At 38.8% G+C, this 21,894-nt stretch overlaps 1 protein-coding gene across 1 annotated transcript in view; it reads right to left on the bottom strand.

Moving 5' to 3' along the window:
* The window catches only part of CDKAL1 (CDK5 regulatory subunit associated protein 1 like 1), a 695,070-nt gene that overhangs the window by 574,128 nt on the left and 99,048 nt on the right, over positions 1-21,894 (bottom strand). The window contains exon 5 of the mRNA XM_036741492.1: positions 10,886-10,970. Coding sequence (XP_036597387.1) covers positions 10,886-10,970 — 85 coding nt within the window. The remainder of the gene's footprint in view (positions 1-10,885; positions 10,971-21,894) is intronic.

Genomic DNA, 21,894 nt, shown 5'->3' with positions numbered 1-21,894 from the left:
AGAGCTTCGTTTGACCGTGGAGTTGATTTAACTCAAATGCCTAATTTTATAAATGAGGAAATTAACGCTTAGAGGTCTGAAATGATCTGACAAACATCACATGGCTAGCTAGTAGAACTAAACAGAGCTAGAACCCTGGCTTCCACATTCCCAGCTCAAGATTCTTTCCATTAGTATCGTGCAGCTCAAATTATTTTCAGACTCTACTACAGGGTTGATCACTAGTTAGCAATCAAAAAAATGAAATTTGTAATTAGCTTTTTTTTTCTGCCAATGTAATATCAGACATTTCTTTAGGGGATAAATGTAATAATATACTTTAGACTTTTCAGGAATAAGGAAAGCAAGATGTTCATCTAAACTGAACAAAAGTCATCTTGGCTGCAGGTAGTATTTTTTATCAGTGACGCTATTCATTGACACAATGGATCGGGAAAAATATGGTGGTATGTTAAAAGTCAGGCATAGGAAAATGGCTAAACAAATTGAGGAACAAGAAGACAATGGAAGGAATGTGCCATAAGAAATGATAAATATGAAAACAGAAGGAAGAGAAGACATATCAACTGATACAATATTAAATAAGCAAAATCAGGACAACAATATATACAATGATAACAATGTAATTAGAAGAAGGAACAACAAAAACTGAATGTGTAATTATAACAATGAAGCTTCACCACAAAATGAGAGCATGCCATTTCTTGCTTTCTTTGCAGAGCTGATAGGCTATGGATATGGAACACTGCAAATTATATGGGAATTTCTTAAAGAAAGAAAAAAGAGAAATACTGTTTTAAGACACCAACTCTCTTGTACACATTTCTTGCACATGTTGTATATGTTCTATTTCTCGTATACATTCACCACTCTCTCCCTACCACTTATTTCATTCACCAGACCTTTAATTCTTAAAATTCCATCTGCCGATATTATTCCACACCGAATTACTGTGCAGTGCTTTGAGAATCAGTTACATATAAGTTAATATGGTTATACATTTAAATATAATTTAAAAAAAACACAAATAAGCATTTTTTTTTTAGCCATACGTACTGATACCTAGGTGGTGGCTGGTTATCTTCAGAGAGTCCCCAAAATCACTGTTTCAACAGTACCATGTGTTTTAAAAAAACACGATATATTAAAGTCACTAAATGAAACTATAGGGCCTATTTGGAACATATAATTATGTAGTAGATCATACAAAGGTTTTAAATTACCTGTGATAAAAGCAAAATGACCTTTCTTCCCTTTATAGAGCACACATGATGGGTTTATTTTTGCCAACCCCTGAGTGATCTATTTTAGGTGGCATGAAAAAAGCCCACAAAACCATTAACTGAAAGCCTTTTTCCGTTTAATATACTCACTAAGTACAAATTTTGTTTTTGTTTTAATCTTTTTCTTTCACCCAAGAATCCTATCAAGTTAAAGACCATCTTATCTAAAACAAATAGACATGATATATAAAAGTGGGACAGACCAACCTAAAGATGTATTGATGGAACAGAAAGTTAGCTGAACCCTTAAGAGACTGTATCAGAAAAAAATCAAAGCAATGGTGCTTTTAAAGATTCCGAAGTTTGAAAAACCAAACTAAAACACTCTGAATATACTTCTTATATCTTATCCTCACTCTCTCTGCTGACCAGTATGAACATCAGTGATACAAATAAAGAGTCCAATAAGAACCACTGAAAAGTCTCAAACATAATATTCTTAAAGGAAGTCACTTTTGTTACTATTAAGTGCACTCTCACTTAACCTAGGCTAACAAAATGTGAAGAATATCATTTGGTAAGTAAAAATGACTTATAATGAACAAGTTAATTGCGATTCAATTCAATTCAATAAATATTTATTAAAGGCCTACCATGTGCCAAGCTAAGTGCTAGGGATACAAATGAGAAAAAGAAAGACAATCCCAGCCCTCAAGGAGCTAATGATGGAAGACAACACATAAAAGGAATCTAAAAAGGAGGTAGGGGAGCACATCAGGGATTACCACAGGAGAGATGAAGAGTGGAGTAAGACAGAAGTCCAATTTCTGCCTTCTCTAAAGAAAAGCTTTGGGAGGGTTTAGCACTCAAACCTCTGGAACTCCCATCAGAGGGAAGAAGAGGCTTAGGGAGAACATATTCTTCAAGGTTGGAGTGACTTAGCAGCATGGTGATGAGATTAGAAGGGATGAGTTTATCACCTAAGGTACATAAATGGATATTTCTGGAGTTATTCTAAAGTTTCTCTAGAATAAAAGTTAACAATTGTGTCCCTCTAACATATTTATACTTTAATAATATGGTGGAAGGCCCATTAAAAAATACAAAGGTAAACTTAAGCTTTGTCCCCATCTGAATTAAGAAAAACTAACTTTCTACTATAAGCTAGTAGAATCCAAATTTATAATATTCTATTGAATATATGAAGACTATTCTAAAATCTACATTTCCTACCCCAAACTCTCTGCTCACCCTCAACCTTACATCTCCAACTGCCTTTCAGACATCTCAAATTGGATGTCCACTAGACATATTAAACTCAACATGTCCAAAACTGGATTAATTATCTTTTCTCTCTAAATTGCTCCTCCCCCCAACTTTTCTACTTTTCCTCTTACTGTAGAGGACAACACCATCCTCCCAGTCCCTCAGACTCCCAACCTGGGAGTCAGCCTGAACTCCTCATTATCGTTCAGCCCCCACATCCAATCTGTTGCCAAGGCCTGTCCCTTTCACCTTTGCAACATCTCTCAAATACACCCCCTTCTCTCACTAACCCTGATGTCTCCACTCTGGTACAGGTCCTTATCACCTTCTGCCTGGATTACTGCAACAGTTGTTGGGGAATTGGCCTGCCTCAAGTCTCTTCCCACTCCAGTCCATCCTCCATTCAGTCATGGTCTGACCGTGTTACTCCCCTAGTCAATATCTCTCTGAGATCAAAAACAAAATGCTCTGTTTGGCATTTAGAACTCTCCATAATAACTTTGAGCAGCCAGGTGGCACAGAGGATGGAGTATGAGACCTGGCTAAATTCAAATCTGGCCTCAGACACGTACTAGCTGTGTGAGACTGGGCAAGTCACTTAACCCAGTTTGCTTGAGTTTCCTCATCTGTAAAATGAACTGGAGAAGGAAATGGCAAATCACTCCAGTATCTTTGTTAAGAAAAGCCCAAATGGAGTCAAGAAAAATCAGAAAAGACTGAAAAATGACTGAAAAACAACAAAAATAGACTCCTCTCCCCGAAATAAGAACTACCTAAAGAGAACTGCATTTTGTAGACTATAAATTAAGTTTTCATTTCTATTTTTAAAAGTATGTCTTCTTGAAAAAACACATGTATGTGCATCTACACTGTGATATTTAGTACATGAACCATTCAGGCCCTGCTGTAGACTACATAAGTAAGTTGATCATGTATGTGTCATTCATCCCTACATTTAGATTTTATTTTCATGCCATAGAGACAAATTATGATTCCCTATTCATAGAAGGGGGGAAAAAAGGAAACTACTGAACAGATATGTGGCATTTTTATAAGACAAAATGTTCAAATACTACTGTTAACAGTTTGAGGACATAAGAAAAGAAAATATGAAAACAACTATATTTGTTTAGAATTTGTTCAGATTAGCATCCATTTTGTCTTTACATATATAAATAACAGCTGAAATAAGTAACATTACCAGTGTTAACTTACACACTGACCACTGTAGGATTACGTTACTCAACAAACAAAAAAATCAGAGTGTTACTTTTTCAAAAACTAGTTTTATCTATCTAAAGTCCCTAAAACTAATAAAAAATAATCCACATTATCACCTATGCTGTTACAGGAAAACACTTCCATAAAGCAGCATGTTGCATTGCAAAAAAAAACTGTGCGTTAGCATTTTCTCTGTATGACTTTATATTACTATCTGACTTCATCTTATTTCATACAATGAACAACTACCGGGAGTCACCCCCACAGTTAGATTCACGTTACAAAACATACTAAAACAAGGCAGGGATTATATTTTATGAAGTAAAAAATATTTACTACTAATAACATAAAAGTGACAATTTGTGGTCATTAGTAGGATCATATATTTAGAGTTGGAAGAGATCTTGAATGCATTCTAATCCAATCTTCTCACTTTACAAATGAGGAATCTGCGGCCTAGAGAGTTAATGAATTCTCCAAGGTCACATAGTTAGTGAAGTAGACAAGATGTGAATCAAGGTTGTCTTCATCCAAAGTAAGAACAAATTAACTGCCTATAGGTGTTATGTTTTTTAGGCACACTGGCAATACTATCTATCTGTCTGTCTATAAGAAAAATGCCCTTTTAGATGTCACTAAAACAGTACAAGAATAGTTGATTTTTTTTCCACAACAATCTTTATACTTCTTGATTTCTCATAAAGTCACTAGCTTCCACATGCTCCAGTCTAATTTTTAAAGTAGTATTTTCTTCAGTGGTCTTTTGGACCTCCTTTTCCATTTAGCTAATTCTGCCTTTCAAGGAATTCTTCTCCTCATTGGCTTTTTGGAGCTCTTTTGCCATTTGATTTAGTCTATTTTTTAAGGTGTTGTTTTCTTCAGTATTTTGGGGGGTCTTCTTTAGCAAGTCATTGACTTGTTTTTCATGATTTTCTTGCATCCCTCTCATTTCTCTTCCCAATTTTTCCTCTATTTCTCTAACTTGCTTTTCCAAATCCTTTTTGAGCTCTTCCATGGCCTGAGACCAGTTCATGTTTTTCTTGAAGGTTTTTGATGTAGGTCTTTGACTTAGTTGACTTCTTCTGGCTATATGTTTTGGTCTTTGTCACCAAAGAAAGATTCAAAAGTCTGAGTCTGAATCTGAGTCCATTTTCACTGCCTGGCCATGTTCCCAGCCAACTACTTGACCCTTGAGTTTTTCGTTGGGGTATGACTGCTTGTAGAGTAGTAGAGAGTAGATAGTACTTTGTCCCAAGCTTGAGGGGCTGCACTGTTGTTTTCAGAACTATTTCTACACAGCAAGCTCTGCCATACCAGTGCTCCTCCTCCCCCAAGAACTGCCAACCCAGACGTTGACTCAGATCTAAGCAGGCTCTGCACTCCTGCTCTGATCCGCCACTTAATTCCTCCCACCAGGTGGGCCTGGGGCCGGAAGCAACTGCAGCTGTATTTCTGTAGCTGCGCCACCTCTGCTGCCCCCCCCCGGGGAGGTGGCCAAACACAAACTCCTTTCACTCTATCCGAGCAGTTTTTTCCCACTAACCTCCTCTGTTGTCTTTGGTGTCTGTGGGTTGAGAAGTCTGGTAACTGCCACAACTCAATGATTCAGGGCGCTAGGGCCTGTTCCGCCCATCTCCCAGTCTAGTTGGCAGCCCACCCTGGGCTCTGCTCCACTCTGTTCCCAAGTCCATGCAATAGACCTTACCCAGCAACAATCCAGCTGTCCTGGGCTGGAGCCCTGCTTCCCTCTGCTATTTCGTGGGTTCTGCAGTTCTAGAATTTGTTCAGAGCCATTTTTATAGGTGTTTGGAAGATCCTGGGGGAGAGTTTTAGGCCAGTCCCTGCTTTCCATCTTGGCTCTGCCCTCCAGATAAATGTAAAACTTAAATTCTGCTCTGAGCTTAAGTTTTTCTTCTCACAGCCCATAAATTACCCAAAATTCATTCTTCAGTTCTCTAATCCTTTCAGTCATGACAATAATCCAACAAACTTTAAAGAGATTACAAAGTGCTATCCACTGCCTTAATAGTTAAGGATACAAAAAAGCCAAAAATAATCCCTGCCCTCAAGAAGCTTACATTTTACTGAGAAAGATAAGATATATGTAAGTCAGCATGCATAATATAAACACAGGTAGACTGTTAGAAGAGAATATGAGCTCTCTCTCCCCCTCAGGATACCAATTATCATCTCTATTCTACATGGATGACTACTAGAATTTTGTTTTAATCTCCTTAGCACTCTCCACTCCTCAACTTGATAGTCAGCTAAATATTCCCTTAATTTACACTTGATTATTTTAAAAATCATATACTTCCTCAAGTTAGAGTCTCCTACTTGTAAAATAAATGCCTGTGTTTTAGCAGCCTTTCCTAACTGATGTAAATAACTGATTTGACAGGTTTTACAAAACAAGTTTACTTAGATTACAAGGATAGCAATATATGATTACCACCTCCCCTCCCCCACTTGCCCATTTCCTCACAGAGAAACAAGTGGTCTTTTCAGCCTTCACAGAAGTAAGGATCCCACCGGGTCAGAAGAACCTGAGTTTTACTTGAGTTTTACAGTAGCCAAATTAACAACGTAAAGCCTCCTATTGTGTTTGAATAAAGAAACTTTTGCACTCTCCCAAAGAGGCAAAGAACTGTCCATCAGTATTCTATAGCTCCCATGGGGCTCAAATTTCTTGCTACACCACAACCTTGTGGTTTCCCATTTTGTAATGCTTTCTCTATCATAAGGCCTGCTCCTTCCCTTAGCTGTGATAAGCCTGGCCATAGCCTGCAATATTCTTTTCCCTGGTTGGGGTCATAAATGGCCATCCCACAAATATGATCACACTTCGTAATTCAAGATCCAGACCTTAACTCTAAGTCACTGGGAACAGAGTTAATTTTGGGTTAGCTGGGCACATGATTCTAAATAATGCCTTAAAAGCAAACTGACTACAAGGCTTATTTGTCTCTCTTTCTCCCCACATACTCAGATGTTTACTTCGATTCTTGCCACCTCATTCAGAACAAGGTGGAAGGTGGGGAGAAACAGAAGGGAAAGTGAAAGAGGGAAGGGAAGAAAGGAAGAAGGGAAGGATGTTAAGTTAGGGAAAGTGAAAGATAGAGACAGAGACACCCTCCACTATATGTCATCAGGCACTTCCAGAAGCATTCTCCTCACACGTACATATTTCCAAGACAGAGCCTTCAATGACCAGACCTTCACTACTCTCTCCCCCCATTTAAAAAGTTGGCCAAAGTATACTTTGAACATTGTCTATGTCTCCAATCCAGAATAATTCTCTAGGGTCTAATGGATGCATAAGCATTGTCCTTTTACTTGCTTCTATAAGGCCATAGAGAAGTCTCAAAACTGTCAAAGTGGCATAAATCTTATATATAGGCAAAAACCACAATTGCCCCAAACATGGTTATGATGATGAAGATGATGATGATGATGATAGCTAACATTTATAGAGCAGCATTAACTATGTGCCAGGCACTGTGCTAAGCACTTTACAATTATTATCTCATTTGATGCTCACAACAACCCTAGAAGAGAGGTGCTATTATTATCCCCATTTTACAGATGAGGACAATGAGGCACACAGAGGTTAAGTGATTTCCTTAGGGTCACACAGCTATTAAGTGTTGGGGTCACATTTGAACTTGAGTCTTTCTGACTCCTGGTCCAGAGCTCTATCACTCATACTACCTAGCTGCTCCCAGTGGCTCTGGAATAAACGAACAAAGTTACGCAGATTGAGCAAAGAACATTTTACAAAGTTTATGAGATATTACTGTTTAATTAGAATTTAAATGTAGTCTACCTTGGTGCTGAAAATGACCTTCTCCAACCAAAAAGCAATTTAAGAAAGAAGAAAATCAACTTCCTGTATCAGAAGGAAACTTGATATCTACAAAGCTTCAATAACCATTCAGAACTTTCCTTGAAGGCATTTAGGACCTAGGTTTGACTGGAAGTCATCCTCTCACCCTCAGATTAAAAACCTCAACCAAACCGGCCTTTGGGAATTCATCCATGATTTACTTACATTATTGGGTCATCTTAACGTGGTTCTGTGTACAAAATTTCTACAAGAGTCCCAGTACTATATGCAAATCTCTTGTAGGGGTACAATCAAATTTCCCCTGGGTTCCTAATACCAAAAGGCACCTGAAATTTTAACCAATAGATCTGCCACAGCAAAGGCAATCCTTCCAGAATTCCAAATTTACTCAATAACAGGACAAGTAATTTCTGTTTGTGACTAAAGAAAACAAGGTCAGTTAAGACCAGAATAAGTGTATGCCTCCCACTACAAAAAAATAAAAAATTTTTAAAAGGACTATGCACTTCTGTTTGTCAATTAAAACCCTTCATAATTTTGTTCCACCCTACCTTTGCAGATTTATAGCATGTTATTCTCTGTGTTCTAACCGAACTCACCTCTTGCTGTCCTAACAGTGAAGACTGTCCGACATCTTAAAAGCAAGGTACCTTCTAAATATTATGTCTCATACAAATCCAACCAAAACTGTCTACTAATTTTTCAATGAATATGCCATTAAATTCCTAGCTTTTCATCATTGGTCATTCAAATATTCCTGGTGAGAATATACTTCCTCTTTCTCTTCTGTGAAAATAATTTTAATACCTCTACTCAATTTAATCAGTATTACTCAATTCATTGTGATTTAACAGGTATCAGTGATTGCATTAGTGAGTTAAACAGAATAAAGTTAAGTATGAGGTACAGTTATCCCTTCCACATCACCACTTTCCCTATCACAATTTCAACGTATGGCAGGTTGGCATAAGAAGTTAAATGGGAATTTTGGGAGTTTTGCAGAAACTGCAGATGACATGCAAAGGTCAGCAGATGACACAGAAAAAGTTTAGAAACTCAGAAATGCATACAATATACATATAGTATTGTATTATATCAACCCAAAAGAAAAATAAAAAATTAAGACTTCTTTTCTGGTACAAAGGATGGCCAAAAAAATTTTACATGGATTTTCTAGCTCTCTGGAGCACCCCCCCCCCAACCCTAGTGATGTGGAAGGAAAAACTGTAGTTAATGCTGTAAGAATAAGAGTCATGTAGGGTATAATTAATTAATCTACCATGTACTGATGATTACATCACTTATAGTTGGTTTACAGGACAGAATTATACTGCATTAGCTAAGTCTGTTATAAGGATTTATATTAATTTGTGTCAAGAATTTACTATATTAGCACTATTCCACCCCACCACCCCACCTATAACAACAATGCTACTTGCTGCTACTGTGGCCGTGTAAGGTCAATAACACCAGCACACAAGAGGGCTGCTAACACAGGTTCTTTGATCTCCTTTTCTAAGGAAAGCAACTTTAAGGGGTTAACAATCTTACTTTAATTAAACATACATACATTCACTTAGTTCAGGGGAAACAGTCAGCACCCTGAACTTCAGAGAAAACACAAACAGAGATTACAATCAAAACTTATATAAACAGAGCAAAATAAAACAAATCAACAGACAGGCTTCTAGCCATCTGACCAAGACATTACATACATAGTTACCAGAAAGAGAAGCAGCAACATCTGGGTTTTTCAAAGCCAGGGGGCTTCTTCACATCTACCCAGAGTCACCTCTGGTCAAATCACACAACAGTCTTCCAGTGAGTGAGCCCCAAGCAAAACGCTAGCCTCAGAGTATATATATACTTATTAAGGGTCAGAGGGCATCACAACCATGGGAATCAAATCCATGTGACCTAAGCCTTGCCATGACTTAAGCAGGTCATCAAAGAATCCCGATACAATCAAAGACACTTGATTGAAACAAAGGCAAGAGTCAAAGGCACTTGAATGCCTTAGTGCTAAGAAGAACTCCAAAACAAAAGACAACAAAAAGTTTCACTTTACTTGCCATTGCACCCCCCACCCCCACTCCTATGAATGTACTTTGAGCAAACTATGCTTGAAAAACCATGACTTTCTTGCTCTAGTCTATGAAAGTTCTCCTAGAACATTGCTGACAAATGACAGGCCCCAGGACTTTGCTCACAAGGTCATATGACCTGCAGAAGGTCTTGGGATGTTGCTGACAAAGTCTTGCAGCCTGTGGAAAGCTCCTAAAAGCCTGCTGACAAAAGACACTAGAGGTTGATAGCCAGTGGAAAGCATGCTGACAAAGTAGTTGTGATTGATGGACATATCCCTTAGTCAATGATAGGAATTCTGGAGGGACTTTTGCAAGACTTCCCAAAGTCAATAAAATCCCTAGAGCCCATGACCACCGAGATCCTTGGCAGTGAGGAAGGTCTTGGATCCAATTGTTTAGGGACCACCAGTCTTCCTAATAAATCTGATTGTGCTAGGATCTCTACTGGTTTCCTGTTATTTCAGACTGGAATTTTGCTGCCCGAGACTTCATTTTCTAAATCTTATCCTTAAATATCCAGCTCAATTCCCACATTCAGCTTAACCCTGAATGATCACTCCTTCCTCTGAACTCCAGTAGGACTTACTGTCTATACCATATATATGGCACCTAGCATAATTTACCTTTAAGACTATTTACATTTTTATGTGTATGTCCTATCTTCCCAACTAGAAAAAGTAAGTCATACCTCAATAGATGTCCTACTACTTCATGTGGATTTAATCATTTCTATTTGTCTCCTCAACTTCTGCCTATATGCTCAAGATTTACCAGGGACTGAGTCAGATAACTATTAACATATTGTCAAAGGGACCACCCAAAAAGAAAAAAGGAATTTAGTTTTTCCCATGCAATCTGAACAGAGAATCACCTAGTCAATGCATTACGCACAGCTTCATGAATTGCTAGCACTGAATTACATTGGAAAAAAATAATTAAAACACAAAATTTTCAAACCAGCTATTAAAAAATTATTACACTATAGATCACTACAATTTGAGATAGATTCATATCAACTATAATAACATTTCAAGTAACATTTTACAATTTTCCTGTATATTCCAGAGAAACTTCATATTTATAATGAATTGTGAAGTACCTTTTAAAAGTGAACACAATTCAGCTCAAATCAATAAACATGTATTAAGTTACTACTAAATATGAGGTACTAGTTTAGTTACTTCTTTTTAAAGAGTTCTCTATTCCCTATGGAAGGAAAAAAATGAACAACTTCCACTTACTTAATTGAGTTTCTAAAGTGATCTTCAGCTGGGTTTTTCACTGTGCAACTGTTTAGCAGCCACAAATCTGCTTCTGATGGATTTTCTGAAAACAGGAGAAAAACAAAGAAAAGAACTGTGACTTTAAATTTTATAAATATATATATATATATACACACACACATATATAAAAACAATATAAACATATACATATATATATATATGGTGAGAGAGAGAGAGAGAGAGAGAGAGAGAGAGAGAGAGAGAGAGAGAGAGAGAGAGAGAGAGAGAGAGAGGGAGGGAGGTGCAGGTAATCCTGGAAAGATCACTGGGAATGAGTGAAGTGTTACAGGACTTGGAACAAGGAAACAGAGTTCAAACAAAAGAAGCAGGCAGAGTCTTCCAACTATAAGGTAAAAAGCTTAACTTTAAATTCTGAGAAAACTACATGATTAAAGGGATAATCTATATAGATTTCCTCCATAAAAGTACTAAGGTGATGCTTTATTTTGGAATGTAGACTAACTATCCTGGGTCCCAAAAAGTCATTCAAGAGAAGTCTAAACTATAGTACATTCTACACTAAGCTACAAATAATTTGATTATGGTCCTACCCAGCAAGAAACTGTATCAACTGTTTGAAGACTAGCCAAGTATAAAGAAGTTTATCATGTGAGGGCTCGCCACAAAGTGATCAGTTATTTGGCTATGGAAACTTATCTCTACCTGGATAAGTGATGGCTACTACAAACTCCTCTTGCTCTGAACTGAATCACAGTCCACCTAAACACTTAATTTTTTTCTTCCAAACCCCCATTTCTATATATTATTATCCACCCAATTACTCAGATTCAAAACCTCGGTCTTATAAGGTCAAAAGGACAGATACTGGGACCCAGAGAAGTTAAGTGACTTCTCCAGTCAGAACTGGTTCAAACTGGTCAAAGCTGGTTAAAACTAGTCAAAACCAGTCAAAACCAGTTGAAACTGGCTGGAATCAATCTTACCCTACAGGAAAGTAGGGGGCAAGGTGATGGGGGGGGTGGTGATAAAAGGGAGGGCAGATTGGGGGAGGAGGTAGTCAAAAGCAAACACTTTTGACAAGTAACAGGGTCAAGGGAGAAAAATGAATTAAGGGGGACAGGATGGAGGGAAATATCACAACATAACTATTATGGAAGTGTTTTACATAACTATCCATGTGTGGCCTATGTTGAATTGCTTGCCTTCTCAAGGAGGGTAGATGGAGAGGGAAGAAGGGAGAGAATTTGGAACTCAAAGTTCTAAAAACAAATGTTTTGTTTTTTTTTAAAGCGTTGTTTTTACATGCAACTGAGAAATAAGATATACAGGCAATGAGGTATAGAAATCTATCTTGCCTACAAGAAACTAAGGTGAAAGGGGATGGAGGGGGCACGGAATGGGGTGATAGAAGGGAAGGCAGACTGCGAAAAGGGGCAATCAGAATTTATGCCATCTTAGGTGGGGGGGGAGGGTAGAAATGGGGAGAAAATCTGTAACTCAAAATTTTGTGGAAATCAATGTTGAAAACTAAAAATATTAAACAAAAATGAATAAATAAAAAAAAAACTGGCTGGAATCAGACCAAACCAGTCAAAACTAGTTAAACCTGATCTGAATCAGGTCAGACCAGTACAGATTGGTTCAAAGCAGTGAGAACCATGTGAAACTGGACAGAGCTAGTCAGAACTAGTAAAAACTAGTTGGAACTGGTAAAAAACAGAACTGGATCAAACAAATCAAAACTGGGTCAAACCAGTCAGAACCTGTTGAAACCAGCAGGAAATTAGATCAAGCCAGTTGAACCATGTTCAAACTGGTCAAAACAAGATAAAACAAGTTTGAATATGCCCAATAACCAATGACCCAATTATAATCTATGGATTCAATAACTATGTACCCAATTAATTATGTCTTCAATGACCGATGACTCAGTTATGACTCATTTACCTATATACCCAATGACTCTCAATAACCTCTAGATCCAATGACTCAATTATGACTCAATTATCCATGTACCCAATGCCCTAATTACCTACGGACCCAATGACCCAATTATGACCCAATTACCTATGGACCCAATGACTTCATTAACTATACCCTTAATGACCAATGACTCAATTATGATGCCATTACCTATGGGCCCAATTATCCATCTAGAAATAGGCCCAATGATTCAATTACCTAGGTACTCGATGACTCAATTAACTATGTACCCAATGACCCAATTATGACTCAACATCCTATGGACCCAATTATGACCCAAAGATCTATGTATCCAATAATACAATTATGAACCCTATGGACCCAATGACCCAACAAACTATATCTCCAATGACAATGACTCAATTATGACTCAATTACCTATGGGCACAATGACCTATGTACAGAATGATCCTGTTACATATGTAGTCAATGACCCAATTATGACCTAATTACTTATGTACCCAATGACCAATGATCCAATTATGACCCAATGACCTATGGACCCAATTATGATGAAAAGTCCTATGTATCCAATCATCCAATTATGAATCTTATGGATCCAATAACCAATGTGCCCAATAATCCAATTATGACCTAATTACTTATGGACCCAATGATACAATTATCTATGGACCTAATGACCTATATATCCAAAAGCCCAATCATATATGTACCCGATGACTCAATTATGACTCAATTATCTATGTACCCAATGACCCAATTAGCTATGTATCCAATCACCTACATACTCAATGACTTATATACCCAATGATCTATCTTTGTACCCAATGACCCAATTACCTATGGAGTTAACGACCTATGTACCAAATGACCTGTATATCCAACGACCCAGTTAAGTATGTCCTCAATGACCAATGACCCAATTATGATCCAATTACCTATGTACAGATAAATCAATGTGATGCTAGAGAAAAATAGAATAGATTCCGATTCTCCTGTGACTCTTCTCAAAAGAAGCATCATTAGCATCTTCCAAGGTACTCATGGATGTCCCTACACATAGTAACTCCTAAAAACCATGTCCTCATTTCTCTTCCAGTCTAATTGTCTTCAACAACATAAACCAAAAATAATTTTAAAGTACACAATGTAAATGATAATACATTATGGTTAAAAAGTGAAAATACAACTGTATACTTCTGTAGATATTTATAATAATTTTAAATAAAAATTCTATCTTTCAGTGGGCTATGCAAATCATCAAACGTTACATAAAAGTTAACATGCAAATGCCTTGTAAAATAGGCAGTCTAGAAGGAGTTTCCCCCCAAATGTCAATGAAGCTTCATGTGTTAAAAACCAGCATTAACAAACATCAAGGCCACCTTACTCTATAAAGCTCAAAGTCATCATTTTCAGGTGAAAACACAGCCAACCTCCTGTTGAAAGATCCAGCAATAATAGAGAAACCTTAAATCGATTTTCTAAAAACTTGTTCCTTCTTCATCTTGCCTTTTTTAAAAACATTATTCACTAATCCCAGGAAGATGCAAAAGGTCAACAAATTGTTTCTTATTCCAAGAGTGGAACAGGAAGTGGAATTACTAACATCCCATTCCAATCTTGAAACTTTAGTTATTTCCATCTAAACCCCTTAATTTTTCCCGAAGGTTTAACTTTAAACAAGCTTCTCTAGTCAGAGTCCTCTATTCTAGATACTTCCCCTAGAATAATGAACCATATGCAGTAACATTTAACATTCATTGCTGCAAGCACTAAAAGCCCTTTAAAAGTTCAAAACTAATGAGGTTCTCACGAACAGTTCTGCAGCACTGGATCATTATCACAGGACTTCTTTTTACTTAACTACCAAGTATAACAGCATTCATGACAAAAATCAAAGTCAGGAAGTTAAAAAATATCTTCATCATTTTACGAAGTTCAAGTAAAGACTGATGAATCAGTTCCCTTAGCCCCAAGTTATCTGTATTCCTAATAGCCCAAACTATTATTATTTTTTAAAATCTTGAACATGACAGCTGTTGGTCCTCAGCTGTCAATAGAAGACTTGAAAGTAAAAGAAGAATTAATACTATTCCTCCAAATCACAATCTTCATTTTACCCTGAAGGCTTCTACATAAAGGCAGCATTGTGGGTCAATGAACGCTTATCACAAAACAAAATATTTAACTAATATAACTGTCTGATTTGAAGGCAAAGCAAGATGACAAAGGAAAACAAGGTTTTATTCATATACTTTAAATAAGCTAAATGAGTGAAAAATTCAATAAGAAACAAGCTTAATCTGATCTTGCCATCATCCATTAATGTACCACCTCCATGTTCATGAACTCTTAAATTCTATCTAATCAGAATCTATTGGATTTCCACCTCACTATCTCCTAATACTAAACTTGCCCTTCTTCCATACCTTTACTACTTTAGTGAGGCTACAAAGAGGAAGAAAGGAAAATGTGCCACAAAGAAATAGGAAAGTATGCCAAAGAGATAAAAACTAAGGCCACAGAAGTAGCTACATCAACAGGCAAATAGTACCTTAACACAGGAATTTGGAATATAGGTAATCTGTCTCAATATAATATAGAGTTAACTATACGCTTCTTAAATACTGTTTCAGGATTGTGGATTTTGAAATAAGCTTTTAAAATAATATCAACAAGCAATCTCAACTTCTTGAAACTTACATGAATATTAGGTTAATTACAAGAAAAATAAATATGCATGTGAAACCCAAAGAGTTCACAACTACACAGAAGTTTGCCTATTTATGACAGCAGGAAAAAGGAAGGAGGGAATACCAGAATCACTACCTAAAGGGGTGTTGCATGGGTGGGAAGAGGTGCAGTAAAGATGGGAAAAGGACAAAACCCGACCCAAAGGGGAGGAGCAAGTGACAGCAAAGCCACCTTCTTTTCCCTTGGGCACTACTAGACCATGAAGATATCATGGTCTTCTTATCTGCAAGAGTCCCAGCTGTACAAACTTAGTGAAGACTGTCTGGCACCTGTCTTGACTCCCAAGGACACACAGGGAGTCTAGTTTGGGATGCAAACAACAAATTATGTCAGTTGAGGGTGAGAGGGTGCATTTTGTCCTGACATATTCAGGGCCTCCTACATGCTCTAGGTCCAGTGTTTCTGGAAAATATGGCAACTCAAAAACAAGCTCAGGGACGCCTTAACAGTCCTTAACTACATGTAACCACTCTAAGTAGGGAACTAAGATTATAAATTCTTCTCCCATCCCAGTTCCTACAGCAGATTATACCAGAATATAAGCAAATGATAATATATATCTGAAAAACAATATAAGGAATGGAAATATTCGAAGCATTTATGTAAAACAAGTAACAGCTTTACTCTCAAAAAAAAAATCAGTCCAGAAGCTACAGGACTTTAAAATATTTTACTTGAAGAAGAATCAAGATAGCTCTAATTAGAATTAAAATCTTACACACAAAGTGGGCTGTGAACTGAATTTTAAAGGACAGAAATTAGGGGCAGATAAGGTTGGGGAGGGGGAGTCAGGCTGCCACATATAATGAAAAAAGTATGAGTGAGGGCACAAGAGCTGGAGTGAACATGGCTTCTCTGGAGAAAAACTCTCACTTGATCCATCCATCCCTATTAACTACTGTCCCGTACCTCACCTGTCTTTTGTGGCTAAGTTCCTTTAGAAAGCTATCTTCGACAGCTTCTTATTTCTCTTACCTCCATCTCTTCTTTTACTCCCTTAACTATTCTACAATTCTGAACTCATTGAAACAAAACTACTCTCTTCAAAGTTACTGACAATCTCTTGATTGCTAAATATAATGATCTTTTCTCAATGTTCGGCCCTCTTGACTTCTCCACAGCTTTTGACAATGTTGATCATCTTCTTCTCCTTGATACCTCCCTATAGGTTTTTGGACACTCCTCTCCTCCATACCTATCTGACCACTCCCTCTCAGTCTATTATGCTGGTTCTTCACCCAGATCATGACCACTTACCATGTATGTCCCCCTAGGACTCTGGGGCCTCCTTGGCCTTTTGATCTTCCTCTATACTATTTAATTTGGAAACGCATCAACTTCCATAAATTCAATTAATATCTACACTAATGATGACCAAATCTACCTATCTACCCTTAACCTCTCTATTGACCTCTAGACTGGAATCTCCAACTATTTATTGGATATCTGAAGATGAATGTCCTGTGTGTATATATATGTATGTGTGTGCGTGTGTGTGTGTGTGTGTGTGTGTGTGTGTGTGTGTATCTTAAAATCAACACTGAACTCAGTCCAAAAATGAAATCATTATCTTTTCCTCCAAATTCTCCACCTGTAACAACAATGTTGCTAGCAGCTACTGTGGCTGTGTAAGACCAGTAACACCAGCACACAGGAGGGTTGCTAGCACAGATTCTTTGATCTGCTTTTCTAAGGAATGCAACTTTAAGGGGTTAACGATCTTACTTTAATCAAACATACATCATGCACTTAGTTCAGGGGGAAAAGTCAGCACCCTGAACTTCAGAGCAAATACAAACAGAAGTTACAAAGAGAGAAAATATAAACAGAGCAAAATAACACAAATCAACAGACAGGTTTCTATCTATCTGACTAAAGCTACACAAACATAGTTACCAGAGAGAGAAACACCAACATCTGGGTTTTCAAAACCAGGGCGGGGGGGGGGGGGGGGGTGCTCCTTAATGGCTACCCAGAGTCTCCACACCAACATTCTTCCAACGAACAAGTCCCAAACAAAATGCTAACCTCAGAGTATGTATACACTTCTTCAGGGTCAGAGCACTTCACACCTCTCAAGGGCTTCACACCTCTCATGACCTAATTAGCAAAAGGGTATGGGCCTTTCTAGAAACAAAGGCAAGACTCAATCAAAAGCATTCCATTGCCTTAGTGCTGAGAAGCATTCCAAAACAAAAGACAACAAAAAGTCCCACTTGAATTGCCCTTATACCACCCCACTTCTAAACTTTTCTATTATGGTAATGGGCACCACCATACTACCAGTCCTCTAGGCTCGTAATGTGTTATCCTTGACTCCTCATTCTCTCTCACCACCATGGCCCCTCATCCATCTCTTACATAAATATGCTTTTCTCTTCTGACACTACCACCATCCTAGTGCAGGCCCTCATCATGTCACACCTGGGCTCCTGCAGCAGCCTGCTGGCTTGATCTGCCTACCATTGTCCATACTCTGCTAGCTAAATGATCTTCCTAAAGTACAAGTTGGACCATGTTGCCATTCTCTCCTCAATAAACTCCAGCTGTTTATTCAACAAGCATTTATTAAGCTCCTGCTATGCACCAGGAACTGTGTGAGTTGCTGCAAGTACCAATTTTCAAACATACATAAACACACAAGAAACATTTCCTACCTTCAAGTTCCACTTTGAATGCTGAGGGAACAACATGATCATAGATAAGAAAATACAGAATATGTACAAATTAAGTACAAAGTCGCTTCCAGGGGTAAGGCAATAGCAACTGATGGTGCTCATCATAGGCCTTTTGGAGGATGTGGCACTACAGCTGAGCTCCGAAGGAAATTAGGGTTGTAAGAGACAAAGTGAGAAGGGCAATAATAGGAAAGCAGGTTCTAGAAAAGCCAAATAGCTTTACCAAGTAATCTTAGCAGGAAACTGTCATGGCTATACATTTTTGGCCAATAAATAGGAAAGGGTGATCAGCTAGGAAGAAGATTAGAAATGGCACACCCAGGTGAGTGTTCCCAGTGAGCACTGCACCTGCTCTCTCCAGGAGTGTAATAAATGCCTTCCACTGCCCACTCTGGTCCTGAGTTCTTTGGGTTAGAATGGGCAAATAACATGGATCTTCCTAAGGTTATGTTACCAGGAAAGCAATGAGCTGCGGAAGCACGTCTCGGGCTAACTTCGTGACCCTGCCTCAGGGAGTCCTGTGATCCTCACTGCGTTGTTAAGAGGGCTACCACTTGGGATTTCCCTGGGGAACCCTGTGGTCTAGCACAGCCTTCTTAAGGGGCCATCACTTGGATCTTCTGGCCCTGTTTCGGGAGCCTTGTGCTCTTACCGCTGTTCTAAGGGGCCATCACTTGGGTCCTCCTTAGGGTCTGACCCTAGGAAGCCCTGTGATCCCCACAGATAACGGGGGGCTACCACTTGGTCTCCCTCTGGGAGATCTGTGGTCTGCACAGCCTTCCTTAGGGGTCATCACGTGGCTCTTTCTCAGGGTCCAACCCTAGGAAATCCTGTGATTCCCCACAACCATTCTAAGAGGCCATCACTTGGGTTTTCCTTAGGGTCTGACCCCTAGGAGCCCTGTGATCCCCACAGATAAAGGGGGCTACCACCTGGCCTTCCTCTGGGAGTCTTGTGGTCTGCACAGCCTTCCTTAGGGATTATCCCAGGGTTCTTCCTCAGGACTTTGGCCCTGCCTAGGAAGTCCAGTGATCCCCAAAACCATGTTTCTCACAATTTAGGGGCTCGTCCGGGATTCTGAAGACTCCAAGAAGGGTAAGACAGGATGGAGGGAAGAGCGCTGCCGCTTACCCTTAGAGCGGTCCCATTGTCCAAGCTGAAAACCCCCCTGGACGCCCTGAAGGCCCCGAGACCCTGTGTGAACAAAAAGAGTGTGCAAACACAAAAGGAATGGCCGGAGACTACGCAAGTCAGGTCACCTGAGCAAGGTAGGAACAAACGGGTAGTACTGCTTTGTCAAGTCTGGGGGTTCTACGTTGAGAAGTAAGGTTTGCCTAGAATGGGAAAGAAGAGATCTAAGAAAAAGGTACCTGAGGAGGATGGAAGGGATCCTCCAAACATTCCTCTGCATAGCCCATTAGGAAGAATGTTGGCTAGCTGGGAAGACAGGAAGTTAACCCAGGGGAAAAATAAGAAAAGGATGATAAAATATTGTTGTTTTGAGTGGCCACATGAACCTATTATTAAACCTTCAGTATACTGGCCAAAGTTTGGGGCAGAGGAAGATTGGGTTTGTCAGGCTCTAAATTTACATGTGAATGATAAAATTCTCCTCAACCAAGAGGAGTCAGATTATGCTTCCTGTTGGAAAGGGGGACCTACAGCTGTTAAGGTATTTGTAGCAAGGGAGGAAAAAGACAAACCTTGGGACGCTTTAGAAGCCCTCCCACCACCTTATATTACCCCTCCGACTGCTCCTGAGCAGAGAGGAGGGACCTTTGGAGGAAGAAGATAGAAAAGAAGGAAGGAAAAAGAGAAAGGAGGAAGGAAAATTAGGTGAACCATATGAGAGACTAAGGGAAGAACTGAAGCAGTGCCAAAAGGGCTTAGAAAACTATACTTTTCCCTCCACTTCTAAGGCTGCAATATACCCCTTAAGAGAGGGGGTGAAATTGGGTTTGTAAATGCTCCCCTTAGTTCAAGTGAAGTCAGGAATTTTAAGAAGGAAATGAAGTCCTTAATGGAAGATCCAGTGGGGTTAGCTGAACAACTGGATCAGTTTTTAGGACCCAATATATATACCTGGGCAGAATTAATGTCCATACTCAACCTCCTGTTTATGGGAGAAGAAAAGGGTATGATTAGAAAGGCAGCCATGGAAAGCTGGGAAAAGAGATACCCTCTAGGACCAGGAGTGGTAGCTGCGGATAGAAAATTCCCAAATGAAGATCCAAGCTGGGATAACAATATCAAAGAACATCATAGGAATATGCAAGATCTTAGACAATCGGTAATAGAAGGGATAAGGGAAGCTGTGCCAAAATCACAGAATATAAATAAGGCTTTTGAAACAGATCAGGAAAAAAATGAAATCTCCTTCTCAGTTCCTAGAAAGAATGAAAGAAAGAATGAGGAGATATTCAGGGATGAATCCTGAGGATCCTGTGGCCCAAGGGATGCTAAAGGTAAACTTTGTCACTAGGGCATGGCCAGATATAAACAGGAAATTTCAAAAATTAGAGAGAGGGACTGAGAGACCAATAGATGAATTATTGAGAAAGGCTCAGAAAGTATATGTAAGGCGGGAGGATGAAAAACAGAAACAGAAAGCTCAGGTCATGGCCAATACTATGAGGGAAGTTATGAGGAAGCAAGAAGGAAGAGGCAATCATAAACAATCCTTAAGGGAGAATCTCAAAGGGCACAGGGCTGTAGGACATAGGAGAGACATGAGTAAATGGGCAGGTAGGAAATCTGTTACTATTGTAATAAAGAAGGACATTTTAAGAGAGAGTGTCCTGAGTTAAGAAAGGAAGAACAGGTAGCTTCCCTCCTCGTTTTTGAGGAAGAAGACTGGGGGGATCTGGGGTTCTTTCTCTGCAGACCCAGCTAAGAACCCCTAGTAAACCTAAAGGGTGGGGATCACAAAGAAGACATAATATTCTTAGTAGACACAGGGGCAGAGAGATCTTCCCTTTGTACATGACCCACTGGGGTAAAAATTGGGAGAAAAACCCTAAAGGTTATGGGAGTTAAGGGTGAGGATTTCCAGGAACTGATCTTAGAACAGACCCCTATCTATTGGAAGGATCAACAGGTTTTCGCTCAGTTTTTATATATACCAGAAGCTGGGAATAATCTGTTAGGAAAAGACTTGATAGTGCAACTAGGATTGGAATTGAATGTATCAAACCAACAAGTAGTAGTCAAAATATGTCCCTTATTAGCTGTATATGAACAAGATACAGATTCTAGAGTTTGGGCTGAAAACGGGGATAGAGGAGGATTGAGAATTCAGCCCTTAAAGATTAACTTAAAGAGCCCTAAAACTGTGGTTTGCATAAGGCAATAGCCTATTCCACTAGAAGGAAAATGAGGATTGCAGCCAGTAATAGATAAATTGATGAAAGACAAACTATTGGAACCTTGCATGTCTTCTTTCAATACTCCTATACTACCAGTAAAGAAGCCAGATGGAATGTATAGATTAGTACAAGATATAAGAGCAGTTAATAAATTGGTACAGGTTCACTATCCAGTGGTACCAAATCCTTATACCTTACTTAGTAAAATTCGCCCAGAGCACAAATGGTTCAGTGTGGTAGACCTAAAGGATGCCTTTTGGGC

Source organism: Trichosurus vulpecula, chromosome 1, assembly GCF_011100635.1.
Source record: "Trichosurus vulpecula isolate mTriVul1 chromosome 1, mTriVul1.pri, whole genome shotgun sequence".
Lineage (NCBI taxonomy): Eukaryota > Metazoa > Chordata > Mammalia > Diprotodontia > Phalangeridae > Trichosurus > Trichosurus vulpecula.
This window is presented reverse-complemented; position numbering and strand designations above follow the sequence as displayed.